Source organism: Bicyclus anynana, chromosome 25 (genome assembly GCF_947172395.1).
Source record: "Bicyclus anynana chromosome 25, ilBicAnyn1.1, whole genome shotgun sequence".
Classification (NCBI taxonomy): domain Eukaryota; kingdom Metazoa; phylum Arthropoda; class Insecta; order Lepidoptera; family Nymphalidae; genus Bicyclus; species Bicyclus anynana.
The window spans coordinates 732,444-752,458 of NC_069107.1; the positions used below are offsets into that span (position 1 = coordinate 732,444).

Sequence of the window (20,015 nt, forward strand, 5' to 3'; positions counted from 1 at the left end):
AATCTATACTAATATTATAAAGCTGAAGAGTTTGTTTTCTTGTTTGTTTGTTTGTTTGTTTGATTGAACGCGCTAATCTCAGGAACTACTGGTCCGATTTGAAAAATTCTTTCAGTGTTAGATAGCCCATTTATCGAGGAAGGCTATAGGCTATTTATCCCCGTATTATATTTGGTAGAAAACCACGCGGGTGAAACCGCACGGCATCTACTAGTAGTATATAACATGATAATTTTCATATCTCAACGGAGAACAGAGTTAATATAATAAAAAATAACTAAATGCAATCCTTTTTTCAAGAAAGCGAAAAATCCACAAAGGTAATCATCGCGAAAGGAAAGGTCGCGAATTTGTAGTTAGGTTTTTTAGCCCAGTCATATTCAACATTCAGCTTTCTCGGATCATTTACATTTCTAAGCTGTTTTTTTTGTCGACATAATGACTACTACGAGATGAGTCATTCTTTTCGTGATATATCGAGCCACGTGTCGTGTAACACCTGGGTGACGCGCACACCGGAAGAACGGCAGACTATAAGGTTACATACACATTACAATAATATTATCAATACTCAACACATGCTCGCAAATAAAATGGTAGTATCTTATATAGTTCATTCAATCTGTAATGTAGGGTCTGGATAATTTCAAGAAAAAGTTTGACTTCATATAACTTTGGGGGGCCTGTAAAGATGTTAACTGTAGATTGGCGGGGTCCCCCCTCCTGCTGTTTTCTCTCAGCTCCTGCTGAGAAAACCCAAAAATTTTTGAAAAGCGTTTTTCTCCGAATGTATGGGTTTTAGGGAAAATTTTATTGAACATAAAATGTAGAGGACAATGTGACCTAATAAAAAAAGCTACAACTTTATTAAAACAATTTTATCATTATCTGAGTATTTCAGATTTCAGAGAGCTCATACTTAGTTGAGGCACTGGAATTCGACATTTTGGACCTCATTAGCAGAACCAGCTAAGGGCTTGAACGGCCCCTTAGCTGGTTTTGCTAATGAGGTCCGGAATTCGTATTCCAGTATGTCTAATACTATACCTAATACGTAAGCAAAAACATTATAATTATTGAACCCCCCCCCCCCCTGCACCGCCCTGGTCAGCAAAAAATAAGCAAAGCTCCCTCCTCCCTCTCATGCTTACTTACACCTTTATGCCTTTTTTATTTTTAAGAATCTCCGAAAATGTGTTTTATTTTCAAACATAAGCTTAAAAAAGTAATCATCATCTAGATATAATCGTCATCTAGATTCTAGACCCATCACCATATCAACAAAAGTAAGCAAACTCCCCCTCTTTAGTGTTTACGTAATGACCCCTAACCGCGGAACCAATGAGTGGTCATTACCATTACAGACCAATGATATTTTATACTACAGATAGAGCACTAGCACATCAACACTGAGTCGCACAAATGTGCATAATTGTCTTAATTTCATATAGTCGCTTACTAACAACGAAAGAAAGTTATGGTGTGTATTTCTTATTTATTATAAATTTTAATATACTGTTAATTCTTAGTTTTAATTTATTTTAATTAATATGTTGTTATTTAAACACATAATATCTAAATATTCTATACAATATCAGGTTGTGTGTGTATACTGATAAATAAAGCTGAAGAGTTTGTTTGTTTGTTTATTTTATTGAACGCGCTAATCTCAGGAACTGCTGATATGATTTAAAAAATTCTTTCAAATCGATATCGAGGAAGGCTAGGCTATATATTATCCTCGTTCCTACGGGAACGGGAACCACGCGGGTAAAACCGCACGGCATCAACTAGTAATATATAATGAAATAAACACAAAGTTCATGTGTGCGCTCTGTGGAGTCGCTAAATTCAGATAACTTTGATTGCGGTGATTTTGCAAGCATATAACATGTCATAAAATAATCATTTTTACAGACAAAAGCAGACAAACTATACTAAAGATAACTTAACAAAAGACACACGTAAAAGGTAATGCTTTAAACCTGAAACTATTTTTTTGTCAAATAAGTATTTTTGTGTAATTTACTAACATCATAGAGTGTCATAGAGCATGAAAAAAATTACAACTTTATAGGGGGCCCAGAGAGAGCCGTATCCTATGTGATACGGTAGGCCTAAGCGTATGCATAAATTCCTTAAATTGAGTAGAATGTCAATAAGATAACTTAACAAAGACACACGTAAAAGGTAATGCTTTAAGTTACTAACATTAACCTCACAACGTTCAGCGCTCTCGGCTCAGATAAGCCTATCTGACCGCAGGGCATGAATCACTGCCTATTATTATTGCATTCGGCAGGATAATATGACCAGTTTTACTCTGACTGTGAGGTAAAGTGGACTTATTGGATATTCATTACGTCATTTAAGGTAAATTATTTTTAACCGATTTCAAAATGGAGGATTATTTTGTTATGTAAGCTTAAATCAACGCAGTTATAGTTCGTGCGCTGTAGCATAGTGCGTGTGACAGTTAATGTCACTCTTGAAAGTTGCCGCGATTTACGATAACATTACGTATTGTGAACGTCATAATGCAACTGTCACCTGCACGATGCTACAGCGCACGAACTTTAAAGGCTAATTTTGTTATTGAACAAAAACTTTTTACTGTTGTTGTTTTATTAAACAACTAGCAAACGCCCGTTTATCCGCGTAGTTCCAGTTTCCGTGAGAATAAGGGGAGTAAAAATAGCCTTTGACACTCACAAATAACGTGGCTTCCTTACCACTAGAAGGTAATGAATTTTCAAAATCGGTTCCGTAGATCCAAAGATTACCCCTTAAAATTTACCTCTTTATAATATTAGTGTACCTAATGTAAAGTAACGGTGCAGTGTAAGTTGGTAGCGGGTTTAACTTGAAAGAGGTACAAGTTTACTGTACCCATATTTCTGAGGGTTTCTACACGGCATCGTACCGGAACGCTAAATCTCTTGGCGGTACATCTTTGCCAGTAGAGTGGTAACTACGATGATGCAATCTAAGATGGAAGCGGGCTAACTTGTTAGGAGGATCAAAATCCACACTCCTTTCGGTTTCTAAACGGCATCGTACCGGAACGCTAAATCGCTGGGCGGTACGTCTTTGCCGGTAGGATGGTAACTAGCCACGGCCGAAGCCTCCCACCAGCCAAATATTGAAGGTAGTGGAGAAAACGGAAGCTGAAAGAACATTCCACATCTTTGTAGTATACCGTATATGGAATGAGGAACCAAAGTGTCCATAACGAACTCAGTCTGAGTTCTCTTTTTATTAGCACCATTTTACAATATTACTTAGAACTAAGTATCCGGCCATAGTTCAATTGATTCCTTAGTTAAATTTTAGTAATATTCTTTATATTATAACTATCTTTTTGAATTAATTAGACAAAAGTCTACTTCATATATACGATGGTCTACTTATTCAGTGACATGCCCATGGTTTTACTGAGTAGACTGCATTGTTGTTATAAGCAATAGCACTTTTTCTTAGAAGAAAGGATTCGAACACAGGACATCGTCATCCAAAGCCACATAAGCCATTGGACCAATGAGATAGCTCACGGCTATGCTTAAAGCAGCCCGCAGCAGCGAAGAGTCTTTTAAAGCTGAATCCCGCCGGGTTACTTTTTAGAAATCAATACAAGAAACCAATCCAGTCAGTGGCGTAAAATAGTATTTTACTATTTTACGCCACTGACATGAAGATACGTGATAGCCCAATGGATATGACCTCTGCCTCCGATTCCGGAGGGTGGTGGGTTTGAATCCGGTCCGGGGCATGCACCTCCAACTTTTCAGTTGTGTGCATTTTAAGAAATTAAATATCACGTGTCTCAAAACGATGAAGTAAAACATCGTGAGGAAACCTGCATATTAGAGAATTTTCTTAGTTGTCTACGTGTGTGAAGTCTGCTAATCCGCATAGGGCCAGCGTGGTGGACTATTGGCCTAACCCCTCATATTCTGAGAGGAGATTCGAGCTCAGCAGTGAGCCGGTTGATACAGTCCACTTTGTTTCTCTCTACAGCCACAATGGCGCCACTATCGCTCAAGATAGTCCTCGACGAGGGCGCTGTAACCCGGACCCTCATGTTTGATACTACTACCAACATCCAGGAGGCACACAGGATCGTCCGGGATAAGATACTTACTTTAGACCCCAATAAAGGTACCTTTACATTTTTATTTCTCTTATTTAGTTATTTACCTTTTAAACTTTTTAACAATGTTTCTGTAATACCGTTTTGGGGCATTTAGATTGCACAAACGACCGGAGGTCAGGGCACCAGAGTGGGGAACCTCCAGTGAAAACCTCGTCAAAATAGTCCAGCAGTTTCAGAGATTATAGAAACAGTCCTCATTCCATAGACTATATCCAAATTCCAAACCAAAATCGTTAGTGGTAGATATTCTATGACAATGTATTTAATCTTCATAGCCCTGACTTTCCTCCCTTCCCGTCCCTTTAGTCCCTTAATAAGACCTTCGCCATTGTCTTGAACCGGTGGGTAAATAAACGAATTTTTATTTTGATTACTCGACTTTGTGAGTTTCGAATTAATCTCTATGTCTCTCTATCTATGTAAGGTGTTATTCAGAGAGAGAGAGATGAATTCGAGGCTCATGATATCAAGTTATAAGCCATCGTTACAGTATTTCGCTACTAATAGTAAAAATGTAATGTTTTTTACATTTAAAAATACAATTTAACCACAATAGTCATACTTTAAATTATTTTTCCTTGTTAAAATTTCCTTAAATTATGTATTTAAAAATAACCTGAAAATGAAATAGTAAACATAAATTAACTTTATGATCTACTGTGAAGTAAACTATATTTTTTTTTTACTCGGCAAAATTACCTTTTGCTCCTATATCATATCAGGCGTTAAAAACGAGTAAAAAAAATATAGAAATTTAAAAATTTAAACAAAGAATAACGGGCAAATTGAAAAGAATAACAGGTTTTTTAGGCTGATAATGATGAATAAGTATGAATGAATGTATGAATATGAGTAGATATTTTATTTAAATTTACTACTAGCAAAGGACATTAAAAAAATAAATAATTTATTGAGCAAAAAACATTTTTTATACAGAATAGGTTAAAACGACAGTTGTGCTAAAATCTATAAAAGATTTTGTGTTACAACCACCACCAAACCACATTGACCAAGTGACTATGGGGATTAGTATCGGTATCAACTTTTTTGTGCCTCAATGAAATAAACCCTAATTTAATGTAAGATTTGAAAACTTTTTAATTTAATTTAGGTACCGTATAATGATAATTTATCGCATTTCGCGGCAAACAGCAAGTGAAGAGTTATGCATTTTACATACACAAAACGTAATGTTTATCAGAATAAGAATCTATACTGGTATTTACTGGCACATTCAAAAACTACAGTCCAAAATCCATAACAGCCTAATGTTTTGTCCCCATAAGACTACGGGTTCTTCCTGACATCAGTGGAAGACGACACCAGCGGGGTGTGGCTGCTGGAGAACAAGTCTCTGGAGTACTACATGCTGCGGGACGGAGACTCGCTGTTCTACCTGCCGAAGCTGAGGAACCTTAAAGTGCGGATGTTGGATGGTATGTTATATTAGACATCAGTGGAAGACGACACCAGCGGGGTGTGGCTGCTGGAGAACAAGTCTCTGGAGTACTACATGCTGCGGGACGGAGACTCGCTGTTCTACCTGCCGAAGCTGAGGAACCTTAAAGTGCGGATGTTGGATGGTATGTTATATTAGACATCAGTGGAAGACGACACCAGCGGGGTGTGGCTGCTGGAGAACAAGTCTCTGGAGTACTACATGCTGCGGGACGGAGACTCGCTGTTCTACCTGCCGAAGCTGAGGAACCTTAAAGTGCGGATGTTGGATGGTATGTTATATTAGACATCAGTGGAAGACGACACCCGCGGGGTGTGGCTGCTGGAGAACAAGTCTCTGGAGTACTACATGCTGCGGGACGGAGACTCGCTGTTCTACCTGCCGAAGCTGAGGAACCTTAAAGTGCGGATGTTGGATGGTATGTTATATTGGAATTCATTTTTGTACCTATTTATGGTGATGGTGTCAAAGTCCATGTGCCGCGAAAAGCATGTTAGACTGTTGGTCCCGGTTTTATTAAAATCTGATAGTTATCATAACAAGAATTTAATTTAATAAATTTTCATTAAAATACTCTTTTAAACAAAAAGACTTCTCAAAATTGCTTGATAAATGACGAAGTTATCAGGTAACAAACATTAATAAAAATAATCATACGCGTTGAATTGTGAACCTCCTCCTCTTTTTTGAAGTCGGTTAAAAACATACCCTAAGCCAAACCGCATTGAAGCAGGGTGTGGTCTAAGTTCCTAGCATGTTTTCCAAAAGGAGGGATATCTGGCCCACAGTAAGGTTGAAAGGAATTATTTAATTATTTAAAAAAAAAGAACTCAAGTCGTCAGTACTTTTTTCCCAATCTAATCTTTCATACTACGGTGAGGTTTGCGCAATCAGTGTGTTGCGCTCAGCATCTTAAATTAAAAAAAAAAAACATCAGTACCCGATTGCAACACTGCATATCGTGTCTAAATTCTAATGTTGTTCTAAATTCTTATTTAAATAGGTGCCGTTAAGACGCTACAAGTCGACGAATCGCAAAAAATCGAGGAGCTGATGGTGGTCATCTGCCAGAGGATCGGGACAGCCAACCACGAGGAATATGGACTTGTAAGATCTGTACTATCATCCTCATCATCATTATCATCATCATCAGCCGTTGAACTGCTGCACATAGGCCTCTTGTAAGGACGTCCGAAAACCACAGTCTTGAGCTGCTAGTATCCAATGTTTGTTACTTGCTTAGTATCATCAGTCTAGAACAAACACCAAACTTTTGGGGTCAACCAAAAAAAAAAATGAAAAAAAAAAACGTTTTTACCATTTCAGCACATTAAAAGACCCGAACGTCCAATTGACTCTTCGAACTTTGTGTCCTGCCCATTGCCACATCAATTCGATCTTCCGAAAACTAAAAAATAAAACCTCTATACTTTAACGGTAAAGAAGCCGGTTTCATCACAGAGATGGTCGTGGTTCGATCTGAAAAAAAACAATGCTTGTCCAATTCCAGTGCCGCGAAAATTATGAGCTGGAAGCAGACACGACCAAGCCGGCGACGGGCACGCTGACTCTGAAAAAGAAGGATTTGCAGAAGAAGAAGGATGCCCTACTTGAGCAGATGAGCAAGAAACTGAAGACAGATGACAACGGTAACTCATAATCATCTCCTTAACCCATTTTAGTGTCGGCAAAATGTCGTCGTAGATAGGACTTTAAAAGGTCTAGGTTAATTATATCGGGAGAAACAGATTTCTAAGAACAAGCAACAGGTTAAAGATTAACGTGTTCCACTGGTCTTTCACTGCCTAGGAAGCGTCCACCACGAAAACATTTGCGAAGTTTTACACACTACGATCTCACCTGATGTTAACATTATCAGCCCAGAGTTGGAAAGTTGGTGGTGTTACACCCCCGTGCATCAAAGAGCACGTTAAGCCGTCGGTCCCGTTCGTTATTATTATCATTCGATTAGTGTTCAATAATGAACTTAACATTATCACCCGTCCGCATAAACCTGCCAACGTGGTGGTCTAAGCTCCATATCTCCTCTTCTCACTCGATCTCGTGTTGGCTCGTGCCAACGTTAGATGGCGCGACTTATTTCCGTAAAGAGTAGGGAGTTAGAGAGGGGTCCAATCGTCTCCAGAGAGTAAAAAAATCTTTTGTAGGTTTGGGTGTACACCCAACAACTCTTCTATAACAAGATCCCCAAGACTGTGATGGACCTGCCAATGCATAGCTTTAAGCAATGTGTTAAAAAACATTTACTTAGTCGAGGTAACTACAACATTGATGAGTTCCTTAAAGATAAAAGCGCTTGGAGGCCATTGGATCAGCTTCCACCTTCACACAGGAAATAAAACTATAAGAAATTGTAATTGTTATCAATTGTAAATTATAATACTGTATGACTTTTCAAAAGAGCAACTGTTGAGTTTCTTGCCGGTATCTTCTCAGCAGAACCTGCCTTCCGAACCGGTGGTAGAATCTTTACAAATAGTCAACTGACGTGTCAAAAGTGCTTGTAAACTGAGCCTACTTGAAATAAATGATTTTTGATTTTGATTTTGATTTTGGGTAGCCATAAGACGGGAACGACTGATGATATAAAGCGCTCGCTGTAAGGTCTAGCTCATTCTTGTCGTGGCGTTCGACCCGTTCACACCTTTTGTGGATAATCCTTCATGGTTGATTTTGGAATAGGAGGGGAGATTGACTTGAGTGGAAAAGGGGAGTGTTAGTTAACTGGTCAATGACGTCCTTAACCCTACATACAACGTTCACAAGTCCGCGACTCCACTCAAGGTGATTCTCTTTAATACTAGGGCTTGTTTTGGTGACAGTCTGACTTGTTAATTAAGTTACCCTGACAAATATTGTGAATCATAACCTTTATTCGACATTCGTTTTCTTATTTTTGTTATCCATTTCTGAGTCTGCTAAACTGTGTTATTTGTTCAGTGGAATGGCTTGACCAGCGCAAAACCCTGCGCGAGCTGCAGGTAGACCCCAAGGAGACGCTGCTGTTCAAGCGGCGCCTGTACTACAGCGACCACAACGTCAGCTCCCGGGACCCGGTGCAGCTCAACTTGCTGTATGTGCAGACTAGGGAAGCTATACTGGAAGGGAGACAGGTGGTCACGGAAGACAAAGGTACTTTTCCAAACTTAATGTTAATTCGCTTGTTGTTTGTTGTCAAGTAATGGAGACGTGTCAGCCCATTGGATATAACCTCGGCCTTTGATTCGGAGGCCGTCGGTTCGAATCTGCGGGCCTATTATGTATATCGGTGTACCATTCAATAAATGTATCACTACATCTTTAATGATGGAATGTGAAGTGCTTCTACACTCAAAACCAAACAGATTTCAAATAGTCAATCTTTTCCTAGAAGTAGTCCGTTTGGCTTTCAATGTAATTTGTGTGTAAACTGAATTTTTTTCTAAGTATATTGTGTAAAGTACTTTTTCTTTATTCAAACATAATATTATAATGACTATTGGATAACAAAATTGAATTTTATACCATTGCAGCCGTCGAATTCGCCGGAATCCAATGTCAGATTCAGTTTGGAGACTTTCAGGAGAAGAAACACAAGCCTGGCTTTATTGAGAAGTAAGTTGTACATAACATACTTGTTCAAAAAAAAGAAACATACTAGGCTTTACTTTAAAATAAATCTAATGCGCCGTAGGATTTCTCCAAATCGATTTCAATTGGTAAAGTGCCCAGAAGGCTGGCATTACCACGTAGTATACTTATTCACTGACCTAAATATAGGATAGCTGGTCACGGGAGGCATCGATTGAATCGCTTTGCTATTTATCTAAACATAAAGCAGGTACTTCGACCCCATGGTCCTAGTGTTCTGACCCCAAACGGCTGAAATGCGTAATCTCCAACGAGATTTCTGTATTTGCGCCGCTTGAGGGTCTCAGCTGATGCAGCAATGTGAAGGCACAAGGGTGTCCACGCAAGTTGCGTCCCACACCACAGGCCTACCCATCTCCTATGGCGTACAGTCTCTTGTAATAGTAAATCTCATAAAATCTATAAATATTATAAAGCTGAAGTTTGTTTGTTTGATTGATTGAACGCGCTAATCTCAGGAACTACTGGTCCGATTTGAAAAAAATTTTCAGTGTTAGATAGACTATTTATTGAGGAATGCTATAGGCTATATAATATCCCCGTATTTTTTTTAATTTATTTTGTACCAATATTAGTAACACACAAAAGTAAAAAGAACAACAGTATACAAGGAAACACTTATCTCTATAAGAGATCTCTGCCAGTGACCCTTGGCAGTGGGAGAGATTTTAAATAAAAGAAATGGATAGGTACAACAGAAAAAAAGTGAGGAAACATATTATACTTAATACATAAATAATAAAAGTAAATAATATTAAATACATTAAAAATAACACTAATAAATAAATTGAAATAAATATATAAATTATAACAGTACATATCAATACTATATATAAATAATAACTAAATAAATACATATATACATACATACATATAATATATCTATGATGATAAAGAAAGATAGTGTTCACGAAGTCGATGTTTGAAGGTATCAACTGATGGGTTTTTTTTGAAAATGGTATCTGGTAGAGAGTTCCACAGACGCGCTGCGATAACTGAAAAAGATTTAGCACAAAAAACAGTGTTATAGGGAGGCACAGATAGAGATTTTAATTTTACACACGAACGCACCGGTCTGAGACGGCGTGGGGATTCGCGGAAGAGCTCCCGCAAGTAGGAAGGAGAAGAGGTATTTAAGATTTTGAACAGCGTCGTGAGTATATGGATATTCCGGCGATGACGAATAGGGAGCCACTTCAGTTTATTACGGAAATAAGAAATACGGTCGAATTTGCGCAATCCGTATATGAATCGGATGCACAAATTCTGAAGTCGATCGAGTTTGTCGAGTAGCTCCTCTGTCGCATCTAAATAACAAACGTCAGCGTAGTCAAGAATAGGAAGGAGAAGGGATTGGGCAAGTAAGATTTTAGTACGAAAAGGAAGAAAATTTTGCAAACGCTTAAGGGAATGAAGCGAAAAATGGATCCGCCTACTAACCTCATTTATGTGGCCAGACCACGATAAGTTACAGTCAATTTTCAGCCCAAGATTTTTTGCTGTATTTGACAAGGGTATTGGTGTGCCGTCATATACTATAGGAGATAAATTTTTAAAATGAATACGACTCCGTAATTGTCGACCTCCTACAATCATGGCCTGCGACTTTCCAGGATTTACAAGTAGGCCATGTGCATCAGCCCATTTCTTCACATTTACCAAATCCACATTAACAATATCCACTGCCGAAACAAGATCCGTGACAGAAGCATGCCTATATAGTTGCAAGTCGTCTGCATAGAGGTGATAGTGAGAGGATATTACTTTGGTGATAGTACTTTTGGTTTGGCGTATTCCTACGGGAACGGGAACCACGCGGGTGAAACCGCGCGGCGTCAGCTAATGTTTCATAATACGACCATAAACAGCATGATTCTTCAATTCCAGTTTGAAGGAGTTCCTGCCAGAACAAAACGCATGCTCGTGGGGCATAGAGAAGAAGATAATCAAGATGCACCAGAAGTACGTCGGGCTGAGCCACGTGGACGCCAAGCATCTGTACACGAAGACGGCCAGGGAGCTGCCCACGTATGGTGTTACGTTCTTCTTGGTGAAAGTAAGTAATTCCAAAAACATTTTTCTACCTTGCTGACCTCATCGATCAAAGTAAAATAAAGCGAGAATGTTTTGCCGTACCTACCTACCTATTACAATCACAATTTATGGTTTTAGTTGACTAAAAAATATACAGAATATTATGTTATTATTGTGATCATATATTATAATTTAAGCCGTGATAGCCCAGTGGATATGACCTCTGCATCCGATTCCGGAGGGTGTGGGTTCGAATCCGGTCCAGGACATGCACCTCCAACTTTTCGGTTTTGTGCATTTTAAGAAATTAAATATCACGTGTCTCAAACGGTGAAGGAAAAACATCGTGAGGAAACCTGCATACCACAGGATTTTTTTTTAATTCTCTGTGTGTGTGTGAAGTCTGCCAATCCGTATTGGACCAGCGTGGTGGACTATTTTCCAAACCCCTCTCATTCTGAGAGGAGACTTGAGCTCAGCAGTGAGCCGAATATGGGTTGATGATGATGATGATGATGATGATGATGATGATGATGATGATGATGATGATGATGATGATGATGATGATGATGATGATGATGATGATGATGATGATGGTGATGATGATGATGATGATGATGATATTATAATCTTGTTTACCGTCAATGTGACGGTAGCAGTATATGGAGATAGTTAAATCAAAACTGCCCAGTAAGGCCTCGCGATGGCCCTTGTGCAAAGCTGTGAGTCAGTGCCCATTTCACCTATGCCTAGCTCCGCCACTGTTTCTGTTTATTCAGGAGCAGCAAAAAGGCAAGAAGAAGCTAGTACCTCGCCTGCTGGGCATCAATTCGGAGTCAATCCTGCGTCTACACGAAGAGACGAAGGAAATCCTCCAGGTCTGGCCGCTCACACAGGTCAAGAGCTACACTGCAGGAAGCGAATCGTTTACCCTGAATTTTGGTGATTATAGGTCAGTCATGTTTTTGATTCATTTTCCAAAAAAATATTGCCATAAATCTTTAAAATATGACCAATATTCCCATACCCCTTTAATTAATAAGCTCTAAGTATTGGGTATAGCCTCTACCGCAGAGCTATAGGTACCAGGTACTTAGTATCTTAGTACTTACTGTGATTGGTTGGAAAGAATGAGATTAGGAGTGGCTATTGGATCTTCATTACATACATGATATAGCTAAGAAAGAAATGTTTGAAATAATGAAACTAATATAAATTAAGATGGTCTTAATGACGTAACAATTTTTTTATTAGTTTAAATGTTACGATTTTACAGACAAACACGTTAAACAACCTATTTTTAATTACTCTACTACTAATTCGGGTATGAACATAATAAGGTATGTAGGTCCCAAGGTCTAACCTCGACTTACCCCTATAATGTACACAACGAATGTCATCCCATACATTTTAGCTTACAAAGCGTTAACGTTTGTAGAAAGATAATTTATTTGATAATTTGGCTATTTTGGAAAATAATGTGAACGTGTAATGCTAAACCTAGTCAAAAGCCTTGTAAAAGTCAATATTACATCAAGTCGATCACCAAGAATACTTTCTCTTTCAGCGACAAGAGTTACGTAGTGAAGACCAACGAAGCTACGCGCATCAAAGACATCCTGGAAGGCTACATCGACATCATCCGTAAGAAGCTGGCCAAGCCGTTCAACGTGAAACATGATGTAGGAGAGGCTATGTGTGAAGACATGGTGGAATTATCCAAGTAAAGGCTTTTTATTTATTTTATTGAAGTTTAACTTCTTTATGCACGCTTGATTGATTTCGAGAGTAAGCTGGTGAATGTGAATGCAAGTATAGTTTCATAAAACCAAAGTTTTTTTCAGGGCCACTACGATCCAGGCGGTTGTACCGTCGAAGATAGTGCAAACGTCTTTTGTAGGCCCGAGTCAAATCATTTCTGTAAATCAAGGTAGGTATTATCCATACTTCCTTATTTTATTCATACGATGTTGTGATAGAACATAGGCGATCATCATCATCATTATTAACCCATATTCGGCTCGCTGCTGAGCTTGAAACTCCTCTCAGAATGAGAGGAGACATGGGTTTTATCCCGGAGTAATCTATTTTATTCCCAGGATTTGTGAATGGTTGTGAATTGATATTATAGAATAAATGATATCATAGAATAAAAAAATTAAGTTATATTTTTTTTCTAGCCAACTATAAACTACCTCCCTGCCAAATTTCAGCTTTGTACATCAAGCGGTTCGTGATTGTGACAGATTGTGATAAATCACAAAAAAAATACGAAATATTAAAAAAAATAAAAATTCAATCCCTATCATTTCAATTTCAATTCAGTCACTATCGATATCGCTAATCACAATCTCTATCGCTTCCATACAAACTTTCAAGCCCTATTTCACCCTCTTCTCTTTTTATTTTAGAGATAAAAAGTACTGTAAGTAGTGTTCTGCTCCAAGATCCCATTTATCACAATACTAAATTTCATTTTGATCGGTTCAGCCGTGAATAGGTAACAGACAGATTTACTTTCGCATTTGTATAATTAGTATAGATTTTATGACAATTAATTAGACCTTTACTCTTGATTTCGGTGCTGTAAGTGATAACGCTAAGAATATGGCAGCGGGCTAACTTAAAAAGAGGTTTAGGTTTTTTCTTTCCCTTCCTCGTATCGGAACTCTAAATCGCTTGGAGGCTCGTCTTTGAAGTTGAATCAATTTCAAGACGATTATATATTTGTTTGTTTGTTTGTAGGTCAATGTGCTCAAGGCCAGGGAACCCAAATTGTGACTGTACGACAAGTTATAACAAGCATGAGACGAGACACAAGTCAACAACCTATGGTAAGATAGGAAAAATAAAACCCTTTACGCCATATCTATAAACACGGATTAAGATTTAAATAGCAATTTTCTTCAAACTTCACTTTAAAGTGGACCTAATCACTACTGATTAAAGTTCACTTTATTTTAAAGAAAAGTAGCCAAGTAAAAGTATGCCTCCCTACCAAATTTCAGTTTTGTACGTAAAGTTGGTACATTTCATATTATGTCAACATTGGTCTGCTGTTTTGAATCATAATTTAATCTCAATAAATTTGTTTTAGAAAGGAGAAATAGGCAATATGGAATTTGGAAAGAGACTCAACCAATTTCATTCTGAATGTGTAAAGACTGTGATTCTGTTGTCAAGTAATTATGTTTTTATCTGTCTTGTGGTGGTTTAATTTATTTAATAATTTGAAACTTAATTTTACAATATTTTAAAGTGAGCTTTTTCGACGTGCATCGTTGTACAAATTAATTTTCGAGTTATTTCAGTTCCTACGGCAGAAAATCTTCAGCAAGCAAGGAAAATTACAAATGATTTAGACGATGGCATGCCTTGTATACAAAGAGGTAATATTTAAAAAAAACTTAAAATTTTTGACGAAGCTGTCGATGATAACCTTTCCATAATATATTTTTTAGGTATCAGAGAAGTAGCTGAAACACTACACGGTGATGCATCACAGAAGCTTCTAGATGAACTAGACGAATTATGCAATTATATGAATACATTAGTCGATACAACTCAAAATAGTGATCTTGTAAGTAATAATATAAACGTACAACATAATTCATAATTCATAATTCATAATTCATAATTCATAATTCATAATTCATAATTCATAATTCATAATTCATAATTCATAATTCATAATTCATAATTCTTTAACATCTTTTGACTTGGGATATTAAAACTTAAACTTAATATAAACGATCAAAATACTGAGGTACATACTTAATATGTTATTTAAAAGAGTTGTTAATGTTATGTGTGCTTTAAGATATAAACATTTACGCATAATAATGCGTATTACATAAAATAGCTATTTATATTGATTGAAATTATTGTCGAAAATTCAAACCGCAAGCAATAATAGGAAAATAATAAGGATGGCAAAATTTAAGGAAAATATAAAAACAAACACGAAAATGCCAATCAAATAATAGACAAGTAATGAGTAACAAATTTGTATATAGTTAATGATAATAATTTCGACAACTTCAAATGAAAACAAAAATTAAATATATTTTCAATATTTTTATCCAGAACAATCCTGACAACCTGTCGACAGCGCAAGATGCTGCTAAAAAGGTTGCAGAACTATCCACCCAGATGTGCTTTGCTGTGGACCCGAAAATAAAAAGACGAAGCACGCTATTGAAGGTAAGAAACAAATGAATAGCCATGATGTTTTATTATTTGCAAAATATGAAATTATATGAATAAGTAGGACATAGTTTGTGTGGTAAAACAACGTGAAATATTTTAAAAGAACCTAAAGTAATAAATTCAAAACTTCGTTAATTCTTACCAATCTTACATTTATATTAATATCTATACCTATATATAATTACCTCTTTATTATTTTAGTATCGTTTGTGGTGTTATGGGGTAATCTCTGGATCTACTGAACCAATTTTGAAAATTCTTTTACCACTAGAAGGCCACGTTAGTTGTGAGTGTCATAGGCATATTCTATCTCCATATTCTCATAGGAACACTACGCAGGTGAAACCGCGAGACACCGACTTGTATTATAAATAAGAAAGTGTGCCTTTTCGTTTTTTTGTTACATTTTAACACTGTAACTATTCAAGGTAATCATGAAGCTAATTATTTTATAGTTAGTTTAGTTCATTAGTTAGTTATTAAAGAGAAAGTAGAACAAGACATAAGATAGAGTATGTAGTTAGATTTATTTATTAATTCAAACAAATGAATTATATTTTAGCGGTCGCGCGACAGCTTCATCCAAGATGAACAAACTGAAGCGACGCTTCGACGAGCTTCATTCCTCTGCGCTACCGACAAAGCCAGCCAAGCGTTAGAAGAAGCACACGAAGAGTTAGATCAAGTAAAATGCTACAATAAAATTAAATTGGGCGATTTTTCCATTTTTAATTTATAAAGTTTAAACAAATCATAGATTTATAGTGACTCGGTCGCACTCGTATAAATATATAATTGTTGTTTCAGATTTATAACGGTCCGATTTTAAGTGATGATGAATTGAAAAAGCTTGAAAGCAAAGCGGTTGACAGAATGGGGAAATTAAATGCAGCCATAGCATTACTTTTGAATGCCCATGCAGGTAATGATAAACTTTGTAATCGTATTTAAATTCAAAGAACCCGTAAATTCTTTAGCCACGACTCACGGATTAGGTGGTCTGTGCCACGACTTCTTTCTATTATTGTGCGTCAAAATCACTTAAAACAGACGTTATAGTTATATTATTTGAAACAAAAACTTTGAAACAAAAAAAATCTACTTAAATAACTAATCTAAATCTTTTAATTAATTGTAATTTCAATTATATTGGTCTATATTTAGGCCAGATAATTAGTATTGCCATACAACGTATCAATACTGCCAGCCTTCTGGCCACTTTACCAATGAACATCGGTTCGGATGAATTCTACGAAATCTCTAGATTATACCTAATTTAAATTTAGTATATTTCCTTTTCTTTATTTTTATAATACTCGTATGTTGTTTATTTAATAGGTTTAGGTGGTCAATTCAAGTAGGTAGTTTTTATATTATTTTTAAATAAACTTGTCTAGTTACTTATATCAAAAAAGGATAAACAACTTAATTTTAATTGTAAATAAAATTGCAGATCCAAAGAACATAGACTATGAAATGGCGGTCAACTCAATGAAGACCATCAATGAAATAATGCCAAAGTTTGTCAAAGGTACGATAAATATTAATTTGTAAACAAAATCTAGAATTTTGTTAATTAAAATGTACATTTTACAGATTTTTATTGCATAGTAATACATTATATCCCTTTCAGATACAAAACCTTTAACCGGTTACGGGGACAGTAGTTCTGGAAGGGCTTTACGAGAACAAATAGGAAACCTTCTAAATCGCACTAGCACTATCTGCAAGTTAACAGGGACTCATGATGTTCAGGTAAAGTTATCATCATCTCATATTCTGGTCATTTATATATAGTTTTTTCTTCGTAGTTATTATAAAAAGTTTCTTCCCTTAATGTAATGATTTTGACGAACGAAAGTGAAAATTTAACTTAATGATTTTATGTTTGAACAGAAAATGCAATTCGAGGGCGATGACTACGCAGATGTAGCCAACAAACTCATCTTTACATTCAGCAGATCACGCAAGCCTGGTGGTAATATGCACGATGAAGAGAACAAGGTTCGATTACATTTTTGATGTTTATGTTTAATTGTAGTTTCTGAGAAGTTCACCTGATAATATATTAGAACGAGATGATATCTCATTTAAGAAAGGCTTTCAAGTTTCAAGAAAGTTTGTCAAAGATTCGGCTTGAAAGTTGCATGTTTTTACCATCAGGTAAGAATGGTAGTCAATAATTAAATTTAGACCATGGTGTCCAGACCCTGAATTGTCCAATTGAAAAGGTAATTTATTCTATACAGTATATCATGAGTAATTATGTATCCAGCCACTAGATTGTTAGTTTTGTGGCAAGCCTTCGCTAGATAGAAACCCTTAAAGGTCTTTGAAAACAAATTTTTAACGGTGTTTTTTGAAGGGTTGCCGCGAAGCTAAGTGACAGGCGGTTGGAGACAGGATTTACCACATTATGCCAGTTAGGGTTTAAGGTTGAATATTAAAAGTAAAAAAAAAAATTATTATAATACACCAGATAACAGCCCATTGCAAGGACATTGAAGAAAAGGCTTCCGTGCTACTATCGGACGCCAAGGAATTGACTGGGCTAGAGCTGAACGATCCTCGGAGGATCGACGTGGACGCCGCAGCGCTGAATTGCTCCGATGCTGTTAAATCTCTCATAACATGTGCGAAGGTCTGTATACGTATCATCTTCTTTTGCTATTTATTTTAGACCTTTTCTGCACCAGCCGAAGACAGTTGTGTCTACATCCTTTAGCGATGGATAGGGTTGTTGCGAGTGTTAGAATCAGCATCCATGGATTATCAGCATTGTTTTTCAGCATGAGCAACAGCAACAACCAATGTTGACAGTGTTACACGAGTCTTAACTTTATCCGATAACTTTGTAGCTTAAGTGTTCTATATTCTGTGAACTTTGGTACTTTATTAACAAACTTACTGGCAAAGTTTGTCTACTTTTAAAATACGGTTTGTTTTTATATGTACTAGTAAGGTATACAGACAAATGTTTAACTGTTTCTTCAGTTTATCGCGCTGTCTATAAGACTGAAGGAATAGTAACCTTACCTTATCTTACCTTTAACGATCTTTGTTATCTTACCATCTTACCACTACATCCAAAATCAAACGGACTTTTCGAAACAGACTACAACAGCCTTTTTGTCTGTCAACAGCTGACAGCATCTTCGCTCCACGAGCCTCATTGCCAAAGCGCGTTAAGCGCAGCAGTTGAGAACGTGTCATCGTCTACGCAGAACCTGCTGACGGTCAGCAAGCCCCTCGTAGAGAAACCGAACCGGCACCACATTGCACACAAGTTGAACGACGGGTCATTGAACTTAAGTAAAGCTTTGGACAGATTGAAGGACTACTACTCAAACATAAATGGTATTTATCTCCTTACCTAAACTGAGAATTTTGTTTGTGAGAAATTTTATTTTGTGGTTTAAAGATTAAAGATTTGATAGTTTGTTTGTTTGCATTGAATAAGCTCCGAAATCTTTCACTGTTTAGAAGCTACACTATCCCCAAATGCTATAGGCTATATTTTATCCTCTTATCCCTACGGGAACGGAAACTACTCGGATGAAACCGCGAGGTTCTGCTAGTGAAAAATATTTTTATACATAATTGCATTGCATCATTTTCAATAGGCCACGCATTTGAGGGAGTGGTGGTTCTGTTTTGTTTTGACAACAACCACAATCGAATAAAATTCTTTAATTTAGAATCTTCTTCTTTCCCTCTTAAGGAACAAAAATAGAAGAAATGGACATTACCGAAGAACCCCATAAACAAGATCGACTGAAGTTCATAAGAACTGTAGCAGCAGCTAAGACTGCAATTACGGATGCTGACAAAGAGTTGTTAGCGATGAAGAATACACCAGTGTCTATGGTAAATAGATGAATTAAACATATTTGCTGTCACAACCCGTGCCTTTTTAGGCACAACTATGGTGCAAACGAAAATTGGTCCAAATGTATTATGAGTACAAAATCACAACACCAATCAATTGTCTATTATCTTCTTCGTCTACGGAACTGAAATGATTGAGCTTTTTGTAATATTTAAAACTAAGTTGATGCGTGACTGATCTGAAATAATAGATGATATCAAGATTCTAAATGGTTAAATAACACCTTATTTTCAAGAAAAAATAATATTAATAGAGCAAAAGCTAGATATTAATCAGTTATTTTGAATTTCAGGCGTCAAAACCAAACAGCCGAAATTCAGAAGCCAAACGACTTCTCTCACAAAAGCTAGCTCAACTCAATGCTGCGATAGCATGTTTACTATATGCTACTGCAGGTAGGTAGTCATAGTTACTCTTTTTTTCTTACAGATATACTACGTAATGCATATAAAAATTACCATTTCTGTAGGAAATAGATATATTAGGAACTACTGATATTAAAATATATTCGATTATTTTATAGATCAAGCAAACCCTGATTACGATGCAGCTGAAGCTGCTACCAGATTAATAAGTGAATTAACTCCTGATATAATTAAAGGTAAGATAAGTACATATTA

At 36.7% G+C, this 20,015-nt stretch overlaps 1 protein-coding gene across 2 annotated transcripts in view; it reads left to right on the forward strand.

Moving 5' to 3' along the window:
* Nucleotides 1-2,239: 2,239 nt before the first annotated feature.
* LOC112051754 (uncharacterized) overlaps nt 2,240-20,015 on the forward strand; it is an 81,405-nt gene continuing 63,629 nt past the window's right edge. The window contains exons 1-26 of one of the 2 annotated variants that reach the window (XM_052889202.1): nt 2,240-2,373; nt 4,018-4,158; nt 5,440-5,589; nt 6,616-6,719; nt 7,123-7,261; nt 8,574-8,765; nt 9,146-9,227; nt 11,151-11,319; nt 12,077-12,249; nt 12,865-13,020; nt 13,142-13,227; nt 14,043-14,131; nt 14,395-14,479; nt 14,609-14,686; nt 14,759-14,877; nt 15,384-15,500; nt 16,069-16,191; nt 16,314-16,428; nt 16,960-17,037; nt 17,140-17,261; nt 17,403-17,510; nt 17,986-18,147; nt 18,650-18,863; nt 19,228-19,373; nt 19,688-19,790; nt 19,919-19,996. In XM_052889202.1, coding sequence (XP_052745162.1) covers nt 4,023-4,158; nt 5,440-5,589; nt 6,616-6,719; nt 7,123-7,261; nt 8,574-8,765; nt 9,146-9,227; nt 11,151-11,319; nt 12,077-12,249; nt 12,865-13,020; nt 13,142-13,227; nt 14,043-14,131; nt 14,395-14,479; nt 14,609-14,686; nt 14,759-14,877; nt 15,384-15,500; nt 16,069-16,191; nt 16,314-16,428; nt 16,960-17,037; nt 17,140-17,261; nt 17,403-17,510; nt 17,986-18,147; nt 18,650-18,863; nt 19,228-19,373; nt 19,688-19,790; nt 19,919-19,996 — 3,124 coding nt within the window. In that variant the 5' untranslated portion in view covers nt 2,240-2,373; nt 4,018-4,022. Of the gene's footprint in view, nt 2,374-4,017; nt 4,159-5,439; nt 5,590-5,878; nt 6,031-6,615; nt 6,720-7,122; nt 7,262-8,573; nt 8,766-9,145; nt 9,228-11,150; nt 11,320-12,076; nt 12,250-12,864; nt 13,021-13,141; nt 13,228-14,042; nt 14,132-14,394; nt 14,480-14,608; nt 14,687-14,758; nt 14,878-15,383; nt 15,501-16,068; nt 16,192-16,313; nt 16,429-16,959; nt 17,038-17,139; nt 17,262-17,402; nt 17,511-17,985; nt 18,148-18,649; nt 18,864-19,227; nt 19,374-19,687; nt 19,791-19,918; nt 19,997-20,015 lie in introns of those variants that run through there. The other variant, XM_052889201.1, reaches the window with a different exon arrangement.